General features: G+C 43.7%; 1 protein-coding gene across 5 annotated transcripts; it reads left to right on the top strand.

The window, feature by feature from the left end:
* Positions 1-69: 69 nt before the first annotated feature.
* ZNF662 (zinc finger protein 662) lies at positions 70-15590 on the top strand. 5 transcript variants are annotated; one of them, XM_045037778.1, is made up of 5 exons: positions 70-88; positions 9908-10034; positions 10685-10798; positions 12849-12950; positions 14188-15590. In XM_045037778.1, exons 2-5 carry the CDS (start codon positions 10001-10003, stop codon positions 15216-15218), a joined length of 1281 nt encoding a protein of 426 aa, XP_044893713.1. In that variant the 5' UTR covers positions 70-88; positions 9908-10000; the 3' UTR covers positions 15219-15590. The 5 variants fall into 5 exon arrangements, with proteins under 5 accessions (XP_044893713.1, XP_044893712.1, XP_044893711.1 ...); XM_045037777.1 differs by lacking the exon at positions 70-88 and adding an exon at positions 104-122; XM_006936492.5 differs by lacking the exon at positions 70-88 and adding an exon at positions 7363-8305.
* The last annotated feature ends 3533 nt before the right edge of the window (positions 15591-19123 follow it).

The following is a 19123-nucleotide window of genomic DNA, read 5'->3' as shown; positions in this document are numbered from 1 at the left end:
TCTGCGACGGAGTCTGTAGGGTGGTGTGTGGGCAGTCCTCCGCGCGGAGGCGCTCTCTGTCCGTCCGTCGGCTGGGCTTCACGTAGAGGTGCTGTGTGGCTGTCAGTTCGTCTGCGGAGTTGGTCAGTAAGGGCGTGGGGCTGGGGGAAGGCGTGCGGACAAGGGCTGCCTCCTTCACTGCCACCGACGAGCTCGCTGAGCGTAGCCGCCACATGGGTCCGTATTCCTGAGACTTCTCACCCCGGAGACCTGGCAGGAGCATTGTTTCGGCTGTCCTTCAACATTTTTTTGTGCTCCCTTCTTGCACACTTCGTTTGCCCATTCCGTGGTGGGCAGGAGTGGTGGGCTGTGGTTTGAGACCTCTAGACAGCGCTCGAGAGGGTCTCTGGTCCAGTCTGGTCTCATGTCTTTTCGTTCCATATATGGCCCAGAATTTTGAGCAATCGTGCACCCATTGGAGGGTTCCGTTCATCTGCTGTGGTTTGTATATTGGGATTCTCTTTGGGGTGTTCTTTATTTAGTGCAGCTGTACTGGCTATTCTCTGCCTCTTGTTTGCCCTTTGTTCCAATGCTTGATGGTATTCACTGCTCCCTCGGTGCCTCCTGCTTCCTGCCCACTACCTCACCCGAAGAAGTCAACAACAGTACTGTAGAAATGGAGATGCAGGGGGGAAATTGTTTCACTCTGCCTTTAGATCAAATAGTAGTCTCATTTGATTTTGGGCTGAACTTGTTTATGGCTTCTCTTAATTCCTAGCTTTCAAGGTTTCTTATTTTTCTAGGAAGAGAAGGAAATACCTCCACAGCAGATGGGTTCTTGACAGCCTGGCCCCAGGTTGATTATTTTACTCCTAGTCTGTATCACATATACCAAGTGTCAGTGAAGTCAATGAGGGACTTAAAGGGCAAACTTGGGTTCTTGTTACAACTTTGTCACCAACTCATGACATGACCCAGGATATTTCAGTTTACCTCTCTAGGCCTTACTATTATGCTGTGTAAAACAGGAAGCTAAACTTGAGGTACTTGCCAGCAGTGAGATGCCATTATAAAGATATTGGGCTGTGCATTTGCTAAGAGACTTAGATGAGGGAATATAGTGGGAGAAGATGGAGGGATAGGATGGGAATTGGATTGATTGACCTTGAGCACCTATCCTGTTCATGTCTCTGTACTGGTCATCCCCATTGTGACTATAACCATCACTATTCTTATTTTGGGAATTTACCATGAATCAAGATGCTAGATGCTTTACATGTATTAAGCAATCTAATCCTCATCGACCTATGGGGAAGCTCCAAGACCACCCTAACATTCAGAGAGTCCCTAGAAGAACTAATGGGACTTGGCATATGGTTGTACTCCAAGATTTATTACAGTGGTGTACTAAGGATATATAGCCAGATCATAAGGGGAAAAGATACACAAGAAGTCTGAAAGAATCCACATGCAAACTTCCTAAAGCTTTCTTCTTGAAAGAATAAATCATAAGAGAAATTACAAAATACCTTGTGATGAATGAAAATTAAAACCAACATACCAAAAACCATGGTATATAATGAAAGCAGTGTTCAGAGGTAAAATTATAGTTATGAATGCTTACGTTAAAAAAGAGTATCTCAAGTCAATTACCTAAGTTTACACAGTAAGGAATTAGAAAAGAAGAACAGGCTAAACCCAAAGCTAGCAGAAAGAAAGCATAAAGATTAGAGCAGAGATAAATAGAGAATAGAGAAAATCAGTGAAACCAAAAGTGGTTATTTGAAAAGTTCAACAAAATTGAAAAAACTTTAGCTAGATTCACTAAGAAAAGGAGAGAAGATACACATAATGAAAATCAGAAATGGAAGTGGAGACATAGCTACTGACCTTACAGAGATAGAAAGGATTATAAAAGGGCATTTTAATAATTTTATGTCAACACTATCAATAATTGTACATCAACAAATTAGATAACCTAGAAGAAATGGACAAATTCCTTGAAATACAAATAACCTAAACTGACTCAAGAAGAAATAGAAAATCTCAACAGACCTGTAACAAGTAAAGAGATTAAATCACTAATTAAAAGCATCCCAACAAAAACAAGCCCTAAACCAGATGGCTTCATTGGCAAACACTATCAAACATTTATTGTTTTTTAAACTTTTTTTTTGGTAATCTCTGTGTGGGGCTCAAATCCACAACCCCAAGATCAAGTTGCTCCTCCAGCTGAGCCAGCCAGGCGCCCCTCTACCAAACACTTAAAGAAGAATTAACACCAATCCTCAAACCTTTACAAAAAATTTAAGAGAGAACACCTTATAACTTACTCTGGGAAGCCAGTAGTACCATGATTCCAAAGTCAGATAAGAACATCACATGAAAGAAAATTTCAGGCCAGTATCCCTTATGAACATAGATGCAAAAATCCTCAAAACAAAATATTAGCGGATCAAATACAATAGCATATTAAAAGGATGATTCACCATAAGCAAGTGGGGTCTATATCAGAAATAAAAGGGTGGTTGAACACAACATCGATATAATACAACATATTAATAGAATGAAAGAAAAAAACCCTACATGATCATCTCAATTAATGCAGAAAATTCATTGACAAAATTGAACATCCTTTTATGATAAAATATTTTAGAAGACTAAAAATAGAGGAAAAGTTCCTCAATATGATAAAGATTATTTATGAAAAACCCGTAGCTATTATCGTACTCAATGGTGAAAGACTGAAGAATTTCCCTTTAAAATCAGAAGGCACAAGACAAGGAGACCCACTTTCACTGCTGCTATTCAACAGTGTAGTGGAAGTTCTAGCCAGAGCTATTAGATAAGAAAAATATAAAAAGAACCAAATTGGAAAAGGAGAGCAAAAACTATATCTATTTACAGATGACATGACCTATTTATAGAAAATTCCAAAGAATTTACAAGAGAACTACTAGCATTAATAAATTCAGCAAAGTTACAGGGTGCAAGATCAACACAAAAATCAGCTGTGTTTCTATGAACCAGCAGTGAACAATTCAAAAAGGAAATTAAGAACACAGTTCCATTTACAATACCATATAAAAGAATTAAATACTGAGGGAAAAAAATCTAGCCAAGTTGGTGAAAGACTTGTATACTGAAAATACAAAACATTGCTGAAAGAAATTACACTTCTGTAAATTAAGATGGAAAGACATTCCATGTTCATGGAGAGGAAGGCATAACATTGTTAAGAAGTCAGTACTACACAGAGTGATCTATAGATTCAACACAACGTGATCTGTAGATTCCAATAGCATTTTTTTTTTTTTTTTGCAGAAATGGAAAAGCTGATCCTCAAATTCACGTGGTATTGCAAGGGGCTCCAAAGAGCCAAAATAATCTTGAAAAAGAACCAAATTGGAGGATCCACTTCGCCTGACTTTGAAAAACTACAAAACTATAGTAAAAAAAAAACCCACTGTGGTACTAGTATAAGAACAGACATATAGACCAATAGAATAGAATAGAGAGTCCATAAATAAACCCTCACGTATATGGTTAATTGATTTTCCAAAAGGATGCCAAGACAAAGGGGGAAAGGACACCATTTCAACAAGTGGTGCTGGGAAAACTGGATATTACATGCAAAAGAATGAAATTACACCACATACAAAAATTAAAGTGTATCAAAGACCTAAACAAGATCTAAAACCATAAAACTCTTAGAAGAAAACATTGAAGAAAATCTCTATGACATTGGATTTGGCAACAGTTTCATGTATATGACATCAGAAGCACAGGCAACAAAAGAAAAAATAGGTAAATTGGATTTCATCAAAATTAGCTGTACAAACCCCTAACAGGATACACCCAAAGAAATTCAAGTCCAGACACAATGTAATCAAATTTCAAAAATCTAAAGACAAGGAAAATGTTTTGAAAGTAGCTAGAGAGAAACAGCATATCACATATAGAGAAACAACTCAGATGACCTTGGATTTCTTACCAGAAACCGTGAAAATCATTTGCAAGTGGCGCAAAGTTTATCAGGTAACTGATGAAAGAAAAGAACTGTTAGTTCAGAATTCTATGCCAGTAAAAATATCCTTTAGAATGGAAGGTAAAATCAGCATATTCTCAAATGAAGGAAAATTAAGAGAATTGTCACTGGCACACCGACCCTAAAGTGATGGCTAAAGGAAGTTCTACAAACAGATAAGAAACCGTAAAAGCAGGAATCAGGAGCCTGCTTAATATTCTCTCTCTTTCACCCTCTGTCCCTATCCTCCATTCTCATTCTCTCTCTCTCCTTCTCTCTCGGAGGAAAAAAAAAAAAAAGAAGAAGAAGCTTGACAAATATGGCTGGACTGCCAGCCACACAGTTGAATAGGAAACGAAACTCTGAAGCACATAAGTCGGGGTACTGGACCTGGCAAGTCCTGGCAAATAGACTGAATGGATTCCCTACCTTCATATGAAGAATACTGCTGGGCATAGACTACAGTAGACATCCTTTCAGGATATGGCACTACCATTTTCCACAAGGCATATGTGGACAATACCATTCAAAGATTCTTAGATGACCTATGTTCCATATTTAGCTTCCCCAAACACTCCCAATAAGATAATAGTGGTACTTTTATAGATAAAAGTACAACAGTGGACAACTACCTGGGACATTAGCTGGACCTTTCATGACCTTTATCATCCCCAAGAAGCAGGTGCTGTTAAAAGAGAGAGTGAACTCTGAAAAACTGAAAAAGATAGTTGGACAATCAAGCCTAAGCTTTTAGTGGTGTACAAATTAAGATAGTCTGTTAGGGTTCCAAATGTGATAATTACCTAAAAGAGTACCTCCCATTCAAGCATAATGTCTAATTATGAGGTTCAAGAGTGGAAGAAAGTCCTAACTGGCTGCAGGAAACCCAAACCACATAATAGCCCATATAACTCTATTTTTTCCCTCCTATGCCAATCCCTGGAAAACTGGACTACTAGAATTTGAAAGTAGGAAAAAAGAGCTGGGGACTTGGAGACTGGAACTTAGTGTATCCCCTCACCCCACCCATGCTTGCTGGATTTGGACAATTATAGATAATGATCATAATGATCATGAATTATAAGGTGAAAACTACCAAGGTGTTTTGGCATGGCCCACATGTCAGGGGGTGGGAGATATTCTAGAATGTTCTAAATTATAAAAGAAAGGAACTTCTGAGCTAACTAGGGATGAGTCTAAGCATATGGTGTGGGTTAGATGTGGAGAGAATTGGGGGAAAGGTGCAGTGATTGTTGCAGAGACTAGTCGTAATGGTCATATGGCTGTGTAAGGAGAGAGACAACCCTGGTTGGTAAGAATTAGACCCTGGGAAATCAGGGGCAGAGGGAGGGACCATGAATCTCTTAGCTTTTGTCTGTAGGATATCTTACCAACTTAACCCAAGCTTCCACCATCACCACCCTCAATTTGACTACTGACCAACAAACAATCCTAATTTAAAGACTCTCAGAATCTCCCAACAGCCACTGACTCCAGAAAGAAATACTCTCAGCAAGAAACAACAGAATAAGATGAACTTTCTGGACATTGAAATGCCTCCCTTTAGCCTTATCCTGTTATTGTTGGACTTTTTGTACATTTTTCACAGACTACTGATTGTTCTAAATTCTCTAGCACGAGTGGTAATGGAGATTGTACTACCTGGATTGTTTGCTGGCCAATTTAGGTGGGGTATGTGCCACTTGCCTCACTTAGAATAATGACACATTTAGCTGGCTTGGCTCTGCATGAGGAGCCTGACTATGGTCCATTCTCTAGTGGGCCTGGTTCTACTGTGTATCACTATCACGGTCACTTTCGTCTAATGTTGCCTAAGACAAATGGAATGTATTTGATCCAGGCCTTTAGCATTACAACTAATTAGAGCATCTGATGACTCACATGGTGGCTCATGTTCCTGAGAATCTTTATGTGTAAAAGTTGAGAGGTCTAGTTGTAGGGGAATGGCTCCACCGTCGTGCCCTGGCAAGTTTTCACATATCTGTATAGTCCATGCAGGCAAAGCCTTGAACTACAGCTACTCTGAGCCATGGCAGATCACCTTGTGATCCTTCTAGAACATGAGAGGATGAGAGGAGCTTTATTGGCCTTCAAGCCCATCTCCCACTCCCTTCCCTATCTCTTATGGGAGGCTGTCATGAGACAATTTCTCATTGCTTCTAAGATTCTGAAGAGGCATGAGGCTTTCTGGATGTAACTGCATACTGTAACTGCTTAGCTACAGTCTAAAATTGGCTCCTCACCACAGGTGTTGCAGTCATCGAGCCCCCTTTTGTTTTGGTGTCATTGTGTTTGGTGTATGGGACAAGGAGCTGGAGACTGGCATGCTTGGGTACTCTTTCTTCCTTTTGCTGTTTGTGTAAGTAATACATTGTATGAATCTAAAAGTGGCGTATTGTATCTACTGGCTGAGTCACTTAGGACATGGCCTTGACCTTGCCTGCTGCTGTGTGTTTAACAGGAAGAACAATAGAAACAGTAAAAATATATGGGTAAATATGATAGACTATCCCTCTCCTCTTTAGTTTTGAATCAAAACACTGGTCAGAGCCATAAGAGACCTTCCTTATGGTCTTCCTTAAGACCATGACTTAATAATCAGGTATCTGAGGGCTCCTTGTTCTGAGCCAAAACTCCCATAACTGTTTCGCACTCAGTACAGTTTTCTCCATTTTTTCCAAAGAAAATCATGGGAGCATTTGTTGTGTGCTCATCTTTCCTAGTGATCTGTCCTAGGGTAAGGCTCACTGCTTCCTTCTCAGTGCTCGTGGACTATTCACTAGTGTCCATTTGTGAGCTTCTTCTGGATCCTCTTAGAAACAAATAAACATACCTTGGAGCTCATCTGAGGTCTCCTTTGTTCTGTGATTTTTCACAAGTATGGTATCTGTAAGCTTTCAGTACCTGGAGACCTAAAAGGAATATGAGCCTCTAGGCTGGAATTTCTGTGAAGCAGACATCTTCCTAATTTGTTCATCCCAAGAGACTACATGTACAAATGGAAAATGGACAGACCATATAGAAAAATATAACTCTGACCCGCAGTCTGTAACAACCAGTCCAGGAAGCCAACCCATTATCTGTAGTTACCAGTCTGGGAAGTCAAACTAGTATCTGTGGCAAATAGTTCGGGAAGCCAAAATAAACCCTGTAGCAGTCAGCCCCACACGGCCAGAATTTGATTAATATCCTCTCCCAACCAATCACATAAGATGCTTTGCTTCTGGTTAGCCCCCCAGGCCAACAATCTCCAATCAGAGCATACCTGAAGTCTCTTCCCTGCCCCTCCACCACCCCCCCCCCACCCCAACTATAAAGCTTTCTCACTTCTCTGCCTGACTTAAAGCCTACCAAATGCAAGTGATGGTGGTTGACTCCCTTGCTTAGAGCAAGCTCTGAATAAACAGCCTTTGCTTGTTCTCATGTTGGTGGTCTTTTATTTCCACAATTTCATTTAAAGGTTTAACTTTCCCGACATGCTATGTGATGTTAGATAAGCCATCTCCTCTCTTTGGGCCTTACTTTCTTCAACTGAAAAATTGTTTCAACATTTATTCATTCCTTTATTCGACAGATATTCCTTGGCACTTAAAGAAGCTGGGCCATAAGGGTTGCTAGACATTGGGTGAATATTCGAGGCACAAAGTTGATCAAGGACGTTAGTTGCTCTCTGGGAATGTAGAACCCAGTAAAGGGATGCGGCTATGTGAAGTATTTGCTGCTTCATATTAGCATCCGTCCTACAAGGGTGCAGTGCAATACCGAAGAAGAGTGGTCAGTGGGAAGAAGAGGGCTGGGAAAGGATTCCCAGAGAAAGCCTCCCCCCCACGCCCGCTTCCCCGCATTGCCACAGCAGCGCCCTGAGGCAGTCGGTGTCTGTGGGAGAGCTGGACTCGCTCTGCCCTCCCTGTTTCTTTGCGGGGCCAGAAGGGAGGACCACAGAGACGTGGCGCCCTCCACCGTCCTAGAGAAGCCAGAGTGGCAAGAGTGCAGCAGCCTCCACCTCTCCGGTGCGGAGCGTGGGGAGCTGAGCGTGGGACTGGCCGGGGCGTGGAGCCTGGGGCTTGCGCGCCCGACTCCTGGGCCGCTATATCAGGCCCGCCCCGGTCCGGAGCGTCCCTTTCCGACCCCGGGCAGCCCCCAGTAAGGCCTGGCGCGCGCTCGCTTCCCGGGAGGGCGGCCCTGGCCATGGCGGCCGCGGCCCTGGCGGGCGGCGCCCCCTTCGGCCCTGCACTCGAGCTGCTACCGGGACTGCGCGCGCCGGCCCGGGCGCGCCCGGTGAGTGCGGGGCCGGCGCTACGAAGCTGGCTCGGCCCTGCCCGGTGCTCTAGGTCCAGAGAAGGGGCGGAGGGGGCAGTGCGGCGGCCGGGAAATCGGGGTACAGCCCAGAGTGGAGGGTCCGGAGGAACAGGCAGGGAGCAGAATGAATTCGACATCCCCCAGACTTGCGCCAGCCGGGGAAACACACGTGCGGCTGCATAGGCATGAGCCAAGTGCTGGGGAGGAGGTGTTCACAGAGTGCTGTGCGCAGCGACGAATGTCCAGAATTTCCATATCACTGGTTTTAAGAGAGCTGGTTATGTTTGAGGTGGGTCTTGAGATGAATATGAGGTTGCTGGCGCTGGAGGGAGGAACTGGATCTCCAGGCAGGGGGGAGGGGGGGCTGCAGGTGCAATGGCACAGATTGCAGGTGCAGTTTGGGCAAGGAAAGGGTTTGGATTCGTAACAGGATGGTGACAGGATAGGGGATGAGGGTGGTGGTGCAGGAGATGATCTTTGGCAGGTAAACTGGGTCTCTGAATAGTGAATGGAATGGTCTGCGTGCAGAGGATTTGGACATTTTGAGGTAGGTGAGGGTGATCCGGCCCGCCAGTCTGAGCCCTGGAGTGTCGGGTAAGTCTCTGTGGGGACTTTGTAGGGCAAGGACTGATGTGAAATGGAACAGAGTCAGCCCCTCCATAGTATGGAGATTGAGATCCTAAATGCGGCAGTGGCTGGGAATTATAAGTAAGTCTTGATGGCTCTCCATTAGCACTGTTTGTGTTTCTTATGGAGGAAAGTGAGAGAGAAGGTGCAGAAGGTTGGGCCTCCCAGAGATGCAGGAAAAGGGGACATTAAGACTGGGAAGTGGGGAAGAAAGAGTAGGGTGGGGTGTTTTAGAGAGTGTGTTGGAGGGGCAGAGTGCAGGGAGCAAAGTCAGTTTGGATCTGCCTTTTGAAGTCCAGCCTCCAGAGCTGTTCTCAGGTGCCCTTAGCTGCCTCTTTGACTAGTGGCAGTGACAGGAGGGAAGAGAAGAGAAAGAATCTCACACAGGGGCAGCAGGGGTGGCAGGAGTGAGGATAGAAGGCAGTGTGGTACAGTAAGTAAGAGCCAGAGAGTCAGACAGGCCTGACTTCTGTCTCAGTTCTGTAACTCTGAGCCTCGGTTTCCTCTTCTATAAAGTGAATCTGATACCCTCCTCATAGGCTGTGAGGCGTACAAAGTAATATATGTAAAGTTCTTGGCACGGGCTCAAATGGGCAAATGGTGATTGTACTTGTTATGAAGGGTTGGTGACCTCTGGAGGAGGGTACATTGTGGAGAAAGGATGGCACCTAGGGCACACATAGTCGTTCTGGGCACAGGATGGAAAGGGGAAACTTGCACAGACTCATGAAAAAGGTGATGTGGTGAAGTTAAGATGAAGGGATGTGAGAAATTGATGACTGATCCCTCATATCTTTGTAAGTAGGAGACGCAGATCCGCTGAGAGTTCCCTTAGACATTCAGAATGCAGAAACTCAGTGGGCATCCCCTCCAGTACCACTTGGTGCCTCATCTACCCTACTGTAGGCCTGGGTCTGGAATTGTCCGAGGGCATTTAAACACATGTTGTTTCAGGAGTCAGTGACCTTCGAGGATGTGGCCGTCTACTTCTCTGAGAACGAATGGATCGGCCTGGCCCCTGCTCAGAGGGTCCTGTACAGGGACGTGATGCTGGAGAATTATGGGGTTGTGGCTTCCCTGGGTAAGGGTCTTTCCTTTTGGACTCTGCTTCTGCCCTCCAGAGTTCCCCGGCTCCTCCTTCCTCAGAAGCTCTGGAGTCTTTGATAAGCCTCACCTGAGTGGCAACTTCAGCCTCTTGGATTCTTAATGAGCCAGCCTCAGCGGTTGCTAAGAAGTGGGAAGTCCTGGTGTAAATTTGGGCCTCACATCAGCCTTTCTTGCCCCAGGGTGGGAGCTAACTCTCAACTCCTGTGCTAATGGGTACAGTAGGAAGAGAGCAGATTCCTGGTGTCCCACCAAACCCTCAGTTTCCCACCCGCTTAGTTTGGGAGACCCAGCCCAACACCAAGCATCCTGATGCAGATGTCTGAACTTGAGAGCTCTAAGAGAGGGAGAGAACAAAAAAGCTCAATGTCTCAACGAGTGGAATCATCCGTTCGCTCACTCAAACTGTTGTTGAGCAACTCTCGGTCTAATTCCTGACCTTTGTCAGCCTCCTGGCCCTGCTGCCCTGGGTCTCCTGGCCCTTCCCCTGGACTTTCTTTTCTCGCTTTCCCTGGTTAATTCCCTTCTTTCCCTTCCTGCCCCTGAAGACAAAGCCTGGGAGGAGCCTTGGGATTGCTCTATGTCACCCCACTCACCTGCCTGTCCCATTTCCTCCCCCTCAACCAGCATTTCCATTTCCCAAACCGGCTCTGATTTCCCAGCTGGAGCGAGGGGAAGCGCCCTGGTGCAAGGCTCCTCAGGGAGCTGTGGATGGAGAGTGCCCAAGGGGCGTCTCCACAGGTGAGTGAGGGTACATGTGCCAGTCATCTGACCAGTTCCCTTGTCTTGATCTTTACAGTGTAGTAGGTATGTGTTCTCTTAACCTAGTGCTATAGACACCAGTGGGATTCCTCTCCTCCCCCCCTTTTTTCCTGTGTCCCCATGGTTTTCCCTCTTCTTGAGTCTGTTCACCTTGGCTCCTTTTCATTTACCTCTTTTGCCTCTTCCTCATTTCCACTGTTCTTATCATGGCCACCATTTATCTGTACTCCCTGACTTTTCTGTTTACACTCTGAGGTGGCCTTTCTACTTTCTCAGCCTGCTTATCATCTTCCAGAAGAAGATTCTGACTGCCCTTTGGGCTATCATGGTCATCTTTATCATTAGAAATCAAGAAGTCTCAATAATTCTGAGCCATATACTTCCAATTCAGGGATTTCTGGTGGGCAGAGCCCTGGCATTCCTTTATGAACATAGGGCTTTCCTGTTCCTAATTTGCTAGTGACAGCTATGCCCCTTATGGCCTCCCTCGCACCATTCCATCTTCTTCCCACAGGAGCTCTTCTGTGGGCACAGTGGAACTTGAGCTGTGCCCTCAACTTCCTCGTTCTCACAGTTCCTTGCTGTGTCTGGCTGTCTTTCCAGAGTCTTAGGATATCCTTGATTATAAGTAACAGCCCAGTTCAAACTGGCTTGAACAAAAAAGGAATTTGCTATTTCATGTAAGTAGGAAGTTCATAGATAGAGTGCAGCTACAGCTTGATCAGTTTCAGTCTCTGCTCTTTCTTGTCTCCTTATATGCTGGCTTTGCCTACAGCCTGGCTCCTCTCGTGGCTGTAAGGTGATTGGTAGTTGTAACCAAGGCTCTGCTGCTTGGTACCTAGGGAGAGAAATAGGGCAGGCCTTCCTCAGGCCTTTGGGATGTACCATCTTAAGTCTTATGCCAGCTCTAAACCAATCACTATGGCCAGGGAAATAGCATGCACTGATTGTCTTGGCCTAGACTGCCGATTTCTGAAACCATCTCTCGTGTAGTGAGTAGGGCGGGCTAACCTGCTTGTCTTAGACCAGTAAGGGGTACACTAGGAACTGGAGTTGGGATCGCTCTCCCCCAAAAGGCAGGGCTCTCCATAATGGGCAGGGTGGGGGTAGGGGTTGGTGGTGCTGGTAGAATGGATGTAGAGAGACAACTACACTGTCCTCTGCACTCTCTCAGGATCTCAGTGCTTACTCTCCCACCACCCAAAGGAATTTCTCGTCTTTGCTTTAGGCAGAAAACCAACAGCTAAGTCATTCCTTGAGTAAAACCCTAACTCCCTGACCTGCAGCAAACTTCCTTTGAGGACATGTCCCTATTCAAAGTCCATTTTTGTCTTAAAGAAAAGAATACTCAGGGGACACACAGTCCTTGGCTTCAGCAATATAAAAGAGTGTCATTTGGAGGATGAAAAATTGATCTGTTTCTTAGAAGGCATTGGATGGGAGTTATGAAGAGACCAATCTTAGCTAAGCCTGAAGAAGAGTTTATTAGAGTGGACCTTTGCAATTGAGGTGTCTGTCATTAGAATAAGAAGTGACTTCTGGAAATGGCTGAGTGAAGGCTGTGAGGCCATTTCTAATGGATGACATGGAGAGATCCATCATTGATCCTTTGTAGAAAGAGAAGGCAATAGATGGACAGACGGGAAGGAAGGTAAGCTTAGAGGCTGTGGTTTCCCAACATAGCCTCAGGAATAGTTCTTTGCAGTTCAATCCTTTCCTAATTCTATTCCATGTGAACTGGAGTTCACCTCCTAGGGGAGGTGAAGAAGAAAACTTAGTCCCCTATTTTTTCTTGACACTTAAAAATGAGTGATGCGTTTTCATGTTTTAGGGAACTGATGGAATCGCATCTTCCCTGAAGGTCTGTTTTCTGTCCTTTATATTGTTAACCTCCTCCAGTTTCAGGTCATCTGTGTACCGATCTCTCCACCCACCTTCATTCTCCCTTACCACTTCCATCTCTGCTCCTTTCTTCATGGGCCCCACTCCTCTCACTGAGCTAGCCTTATTTATATCTTGACCCGGGCAGGATATCCATTTCTGAAGCCTGCTGCGATCTCCCATCTTGAACAGGTGGAAGAGCCGTTGAACCTGAAACTGCAAGGAGAGGGTCCAAGCCTAATCTGTACTGGTAAGTGAGGGGAATGAACACTTTTCTCCCAGGCACATGTTTTCCTCCGTCTTTCCTTTGTAAAATGTTAAAATTCCATTTTACCACGTACGTTCTAAATAAAAGACCTTCTCATCTTTTGGGATGAGCACTGGGTGGTGCATGGAAACTAATTTGACAATAAATTTCATATACTAAAATAAATAAATAAATAAATAACCCTCTAAAAATCCCCAAGTCAACCATAAGAGGAAAGTTAAACTTTAAGCTTCCAGCTTTCATTTGGTCATCATCAATTATAATTAAATTCGGGTGTGTTGGAACGTAGGCTGTAACTGAACAGATGGCCTACTGGCCGCTATGGCCAACCAGTATTTTAAAAGAAAATGCTGTGTTTTATTCATTCTGTTAGTTTTTAAGGTGTGATACTGAAACAGAAGTGTGGATAAAACACTATGGGAACAAGGAGGAGGCAGTCTTTGCCCAGTTGTGTATAAAGTAGTTTGGGGATTCCCTTTTCTTTTTTTTTTTTTTTTTTTTTTAATTTTTTTTCCAACGTTTATTTATTTTTGGGACAGAGAGAGACAGAGCATGAACGGGGGAGGGGCAGAGAGAGAGGGAGATACAGAATCGGAAACAGGCTCCAGGCTCTGAGCCATCAGCCCAGAGCCTGACGCGGGGCTCAAACTCCCGGACCGCGAGATCGTGAGCTGGCTGAAGTCGGACACTTAACCGACTGTGCCACCCAGGCGCCCCGGGGATTCCCTTTTCATGGTGGACCTGGTGACTGGATTGAATGAAAAGACCACATTTCCTTTTAGTGTTGACAAGTATGAGAAAGATTCTCCTCATTGCTCCCCACTGTGTGTGACAAGTTCAGGTTCCTCAGGTATACCACAAAGGATTCTTTATTTCCGAACATGTTGTTTCTCATGTTATAAACTAGACTACCTAGAAGAAATTCTTACTTGTCTCTCTTAGATTCAATTAAACTATTCCTGGAGAGCTCCCTCTGTGCTTGGTCTGGTGCCTGGGAATCATAGCCCTCAGGGACTCTGTCTAGTTTCTGCCTTTCTGTAGCATAAACTTTGGTCGCTTTCAGTGTGTTCGCCCTGGGGTGCCATTTTCAGCTAGGACAGGGCCCCTGGGACATAGAGGTAACACTTGAAGTGCAATGGACGTATGAGTACCACTTGGTGATGCTATTTGCCCCATTATGGGTAATGATGACATTTGCAGCTTTGATTTCTTCTTTCAGAGGGTGTGTTGAAGAGTGAGAAAGAAGATTTTATTCTGAAGGAGGAAGGTTTTGAGGAGGCAAAAGACCACATGGTGCTGTCAAGTGGACCCCGGTGGTGTGGTTCCCAGGAATTCTGGTTTGGGAAAACCTGTGAGGAGGGAAAAAGCAGGTTAGGGAGGTGGCGCAACTACTCCAATGGGAAAAGTGTGGAGAACACTGCAAGTGATGTTATAGAAGTGATTGTCAAAGATGAGATGATCTCAGGAGAAGATGGTTCAGAGAATACTGATGTTAATACTCACCTTGTTATACATGAGAAGATTCTCAGTGAGCAGGTATTCTGTATATGTGAAGAATGTGGCAAGTGTTTTGATCAAACTGAAGACTTTGACCAACATCAGAGAGTTCATAATGGAGAGAAGATCTATGGTTGTAAGGAATGTGGGAAGACTTTCAGTTTTAGATCACATTGCCTTGCACATCAGAGAATTCACACTGGGGTGAAACCCTATGTGTGTCAAGAATGTGCTAAAGCCTTTGTTTGGAAGTCAAACCTGATTCGGCACCAGAGAATACATACTGGAGAGAAGCCCTTTGAATGTAAGGAATGTGGGAAGGGCTTTAGTCAGAACACAAGCCTTATACAACATCAGCGAATCCATACTGGAGAAAAACCATATACATGTAAGGAATGTGGGAAAAGCTTTACTCGGAACCCAGCCCTGCTTCGACATCAGAGAATCCACACTGGGGAGAAGCCGTATGAATGTAAGGACTGTGGAAAAGGTTTCATGTGGAACTCAGATCTTGCTCAGCACCAGAGGGTCCACACGGGAGAGAAGCCCCATGAATGTACTGACTGTGGGAAAAGCTTCATTTGCAAGGCACACCTTATCCGACATCAGAGAATCCATACTGGGGAAAGGCCCTATAAATGTAATGATTGTGGGAAGGCCTTCAGTCAGAATTCTGTTTTGATTAAGCACCAGAGGCGCCATGCTAGAGAGAAACCCTGTAATTATCACACCTCTCACCTTCTTGAACATTAGAGAAGGCATAAGGGTGATGCTTGTTTATAATTCTTATGCTACAGGAGCCCCAGAGACAAAACGAGATGCCTGTCCACGGTTTGTTATAACTCTAATAGTCAGTATTATCTTGCCCCTTCTGAACAGATACCCTGTACTCTAGCAAGATGGTCCCACTGTTCAACCATGTTCATGCTAGGCAGCTTTTAGTTGAGCATCTGCTCTGTCAGGCACTTGCTAACCACTTTACATACATTCTTTTGTTTTCCTTAATCCTGTTAAGGTAGGTACTTATCCTCATTTTACTAATGAGAAGTCTGAGGTTGAAAGAAGTTGTAAAACTCATTCAAGGTTACTCAGCTAATATGTTACAGAATAGAGATTGGAATCAGGCCTATCTGACTCCAGAGTTTTCTGTTCTTTATTTGTACACATTTCTGCTTCTGTTCATTTCTATTTGCTCAAGTTTCCCTGGGCTACAAATTTCCCTTCCTCATCTAAGACCCAGCTCCTTTAACTGAACAGACGCCTGTTCCTCTTCTACTTGTAGTCAGTACTGTCCAAATTGGTATTTAACTATGTGCTGTCTTATATTTTTCTTTTTTTTTAATTTTTTGTTAACGTTTATTTATTTTTGAGACAGAGAGAGACAGAGCATGAACAGGGGAAGGTCAGAGTGAGGGAGACACAGAATCTGAAACAGGCTTCAGGCTCTGAGCTGTCAGCACAGAGCCCGACGCGGGGCTCGAACTCACAGACCACGAGATCATGACCTGAGCCGAATTCGGCCGCTTAACCGACTGAGCCACCCAGGCACCCCTGTCTTATATTTTTCTAATGTCTCATGTGTGTTAGTCCAGCTAAATGGCTCTTTGAAGACCAACACTATTTCTTTTATGTTTTTCAAATTCTGAAACTTTAACTTATTTTTTACTAGATATAACATGCTTATGATAAAAAAAAAAGTTGAAATAGTTCAAAAAGGTGTTCATTGAAAAGTAAATCTTGTCACTCCTGTCTCCCAGTCTACCTCCTTAGAGACCATCACTGTTACTGGCTGTGTGTCTTCCTGGGCATATTCTTTCTATATACAAGTGCTTATTAATACTGCTTTCAAAAGTCTACCTCACTGAAAACCATTTGATGTAGATGATAGTGCAGTTACATTGCCAACTCCAGAACTTTCTCTTCCTCAGAAGTTGTGGTCTACTTTGAGATCGCCAAGATGACTTAAGCAAAGTAACAGAGTAGTCTGGGTTATGCAGTTGTGGGAGACCTGACTGCCCTTGTGTTATAAGATAGGAATCTGGGTCTAGGAAAGTGTAAACCAAGTGGGAGATTTTTGTTTCCATAAAAATTTGTATAGCTATAACCTCTCTGATTGCTCTACTATCCCAAATCCCCTTCCAGCCTGTCCCTTCTCATCACCATGATAGCCCACATCCCAGAGTAAGCTGTATTATTAGAGAATGCTATTGACCACCGTCAAGGGTTAGAGAAACAAAGGCCCTTTTCAGAGAAGAGCACTGGCCAAAACAGATGAAACGTACATTCCAGACTTCACCTTTAGAGCCATTTTCAGATTGCAGTTTGCCTCTCTGCTAATTAGGCATTCTGCTTTAGAAGCTCCTAGCCAGGTAATATAATTGTTGACTAAGGAGCAAGGAAGAGAAGCCAGAGGCTGGCTTGGACTAAACTTCTGGTTCCTGAAAATTACAAACATTAATTCTAGAGCCCCTGATTGCTGACGTAGTAAGAACTTGGCCTAGCATAGTCTAGTTAGGGTGCCTCTACTAAGTAGGAAAACTTTTGTACCAAACAGAACCAGGAAATGGAAATGAGTGATGTGGACAGGCATTTGGGGGAAGTTTATTATGCAAATAATCACTGAGTACCTGCTTGCATGTAAAGCACTATGCTTCATGCTGCATAAACAATGGTAAGTCAGATTGGTTTCCTGCCTTTCTGGAACATTAATGAGAGAGACCAAACAAAAAAAAAATCAAGTAATTTATTAAAGATTGCTAAGTGTTATAAAGGAAATGAATGGTACAGAGAGAGAGAATGATAGAGAGGAACCCTCCATATGAATAGTCAGGGAAGGCCTACCTCTCCTAAGAGGTAACATTAAACCTCTCAGAATGAGAAAAAGGCACATATATGAAGAATGGGGGAAGAACAGCAGGCAGAGGAACATCTCTGCAGACTCTGATGTGTGAAGGGTTTGGCATGTTCAAGACACCAAAAGGTTTTAGGTATAGCATAATGATCAAGGGTATGAGGGGCACAAGTTAGGTTTGTAGACATAGGTGGCTCAGATCATTCAATTCCATCCCAAGTGAAAAGCTATTAGAGGACATTCAGTGGAGGAATGACATGTTTGATTCACATTTTGAGATGGTCCCTGGCTGCTGTGTAGAAAATGGCTTGTCAAGGGACAAAAGTGAAAGGAGAGGTCATATTGGAGACTGCTAGCAGTCCAGGTTGGAGATGAGAGTGGCTTGGAGTGGGTGGTGGTTGTAGAAATGGAGAGAAAATATATTTAAGATACAGTTTGGAAAAAAAATCAGTGACCTGTTAAAGGATTGGATATAGGAGTAACAGGAATTAGGGATTGGTTTCTGGTTTGAGCAGCTGAGTTAGATAGCAGACCATTTACTGGAATAAATAAGACTGGAATGGGAATAGGTTTGGGGAGGGAGAAATCGAGAAGTCTGTTTTGGATTAACATTTCAGATATGTGTGAGATATACAAGTAGAAATTCCAGGTGGTGGTTCTATATATGGGTTTGAGCTCTGGGTTAGTGATATCTAGAGCTTTGCATTTGGGAGTCATCAAATGAGCAAAAGGTATTTTAAGCTGTGGGAAGAAATGAATGAAATCTCCTGGAGCTGCATTATCCAACACAGTAGCCACTGGCCAAATGTAGGTATTTAAATTTAATTGTAAGTTTTAGGTTCTTATCAGACTGGCCAGATTTCAAGCACACAATAACTATGTGGGAGTTGACTACCATATTGGATAGTGTTGACATAGAACATTTCCATCATTTCAAAAAGTTCTGTTGGACAGTACTGCCTCCAGAGAATACAGCAAAATATGAAGACCCAGGATAGAGTCCTATGAAACACTGATTCAGTATTTAGGGAGTTGGACAGGAGGAAGTGCCTGGAAGAGAGGCTAAAAAAGGTCAGTGAGAGGCTGGCAATATCACCAGTGGACACATTACACAGGCAGCAATTGAAATAAGGTCGAATGCTTGGACCAGTGCTAAAAGGAGGTAATCATTAAAATCCTAAATGTCAATAAGCTCCCAGAGTGAAGATGATGTGTATCCTAGATGACGTCAGTATCTTAAAATGGGAGAGAGACAGATAACGAATAGGAAGCAGAAACCACAGAAATGGAACCTGGAAGAGAAGAAACAGTTTGGACTTCTGGAGGAGCACCATGGAAGTTGATCAACCCTAGGAACTCTCCCTCAAAGATGGAAATGTTTGTAGGCAGAGTGGTGGGATGGGAAGACAAATTTAAGGAGTGTCACAAAGAATTGCCCACATATGGCAAAGACACAAATTTCGGAGGGATTAAGAAGTAGCACGTAGAAATGGGTGGCCCCTATCAAAAAAAATTCCTAACTAGTCTTTTCCTTACCACAGACCCAGAGACAGGCACTTGGAAGTCCTGAGCCTATATCAAAGACTGTAATGTGTGATGAAGGAATCATAACATGGAAGATTTTCCAATTTGTAATAATACTTTCCACACATCTTAAAGTCAGAAGAGGAATGATTAGTACTCATTTCCTAAATTTTGGAGACATATAAAGGAAAAAATTAGAAATATAAGATACTTTCTGATAAATCCCAACTAGCAATATATTAAAATCAAGAATTGATTATGGTAAATTTTTATCTTCCAAATT

This window comes from Felis catus, chromosome C2, assembly GCF_018350175.1.
Source record: "Felis catus isolate Fca126 chromosome C2, F.catus_Fca126_mat1.0, whole genome shotgun sequence".
NCBI classification, from domain to species: domain Eukaryota; kingdom Metazoa; phylum Chordata; class Mammalia; order Carnivora; family Felidae; genus Felis; species Felis catus.
Note: the sequence above shows the minus strand (reverse complement) of the source record. Positions and strands in the feature narration are given on the sequence as shown.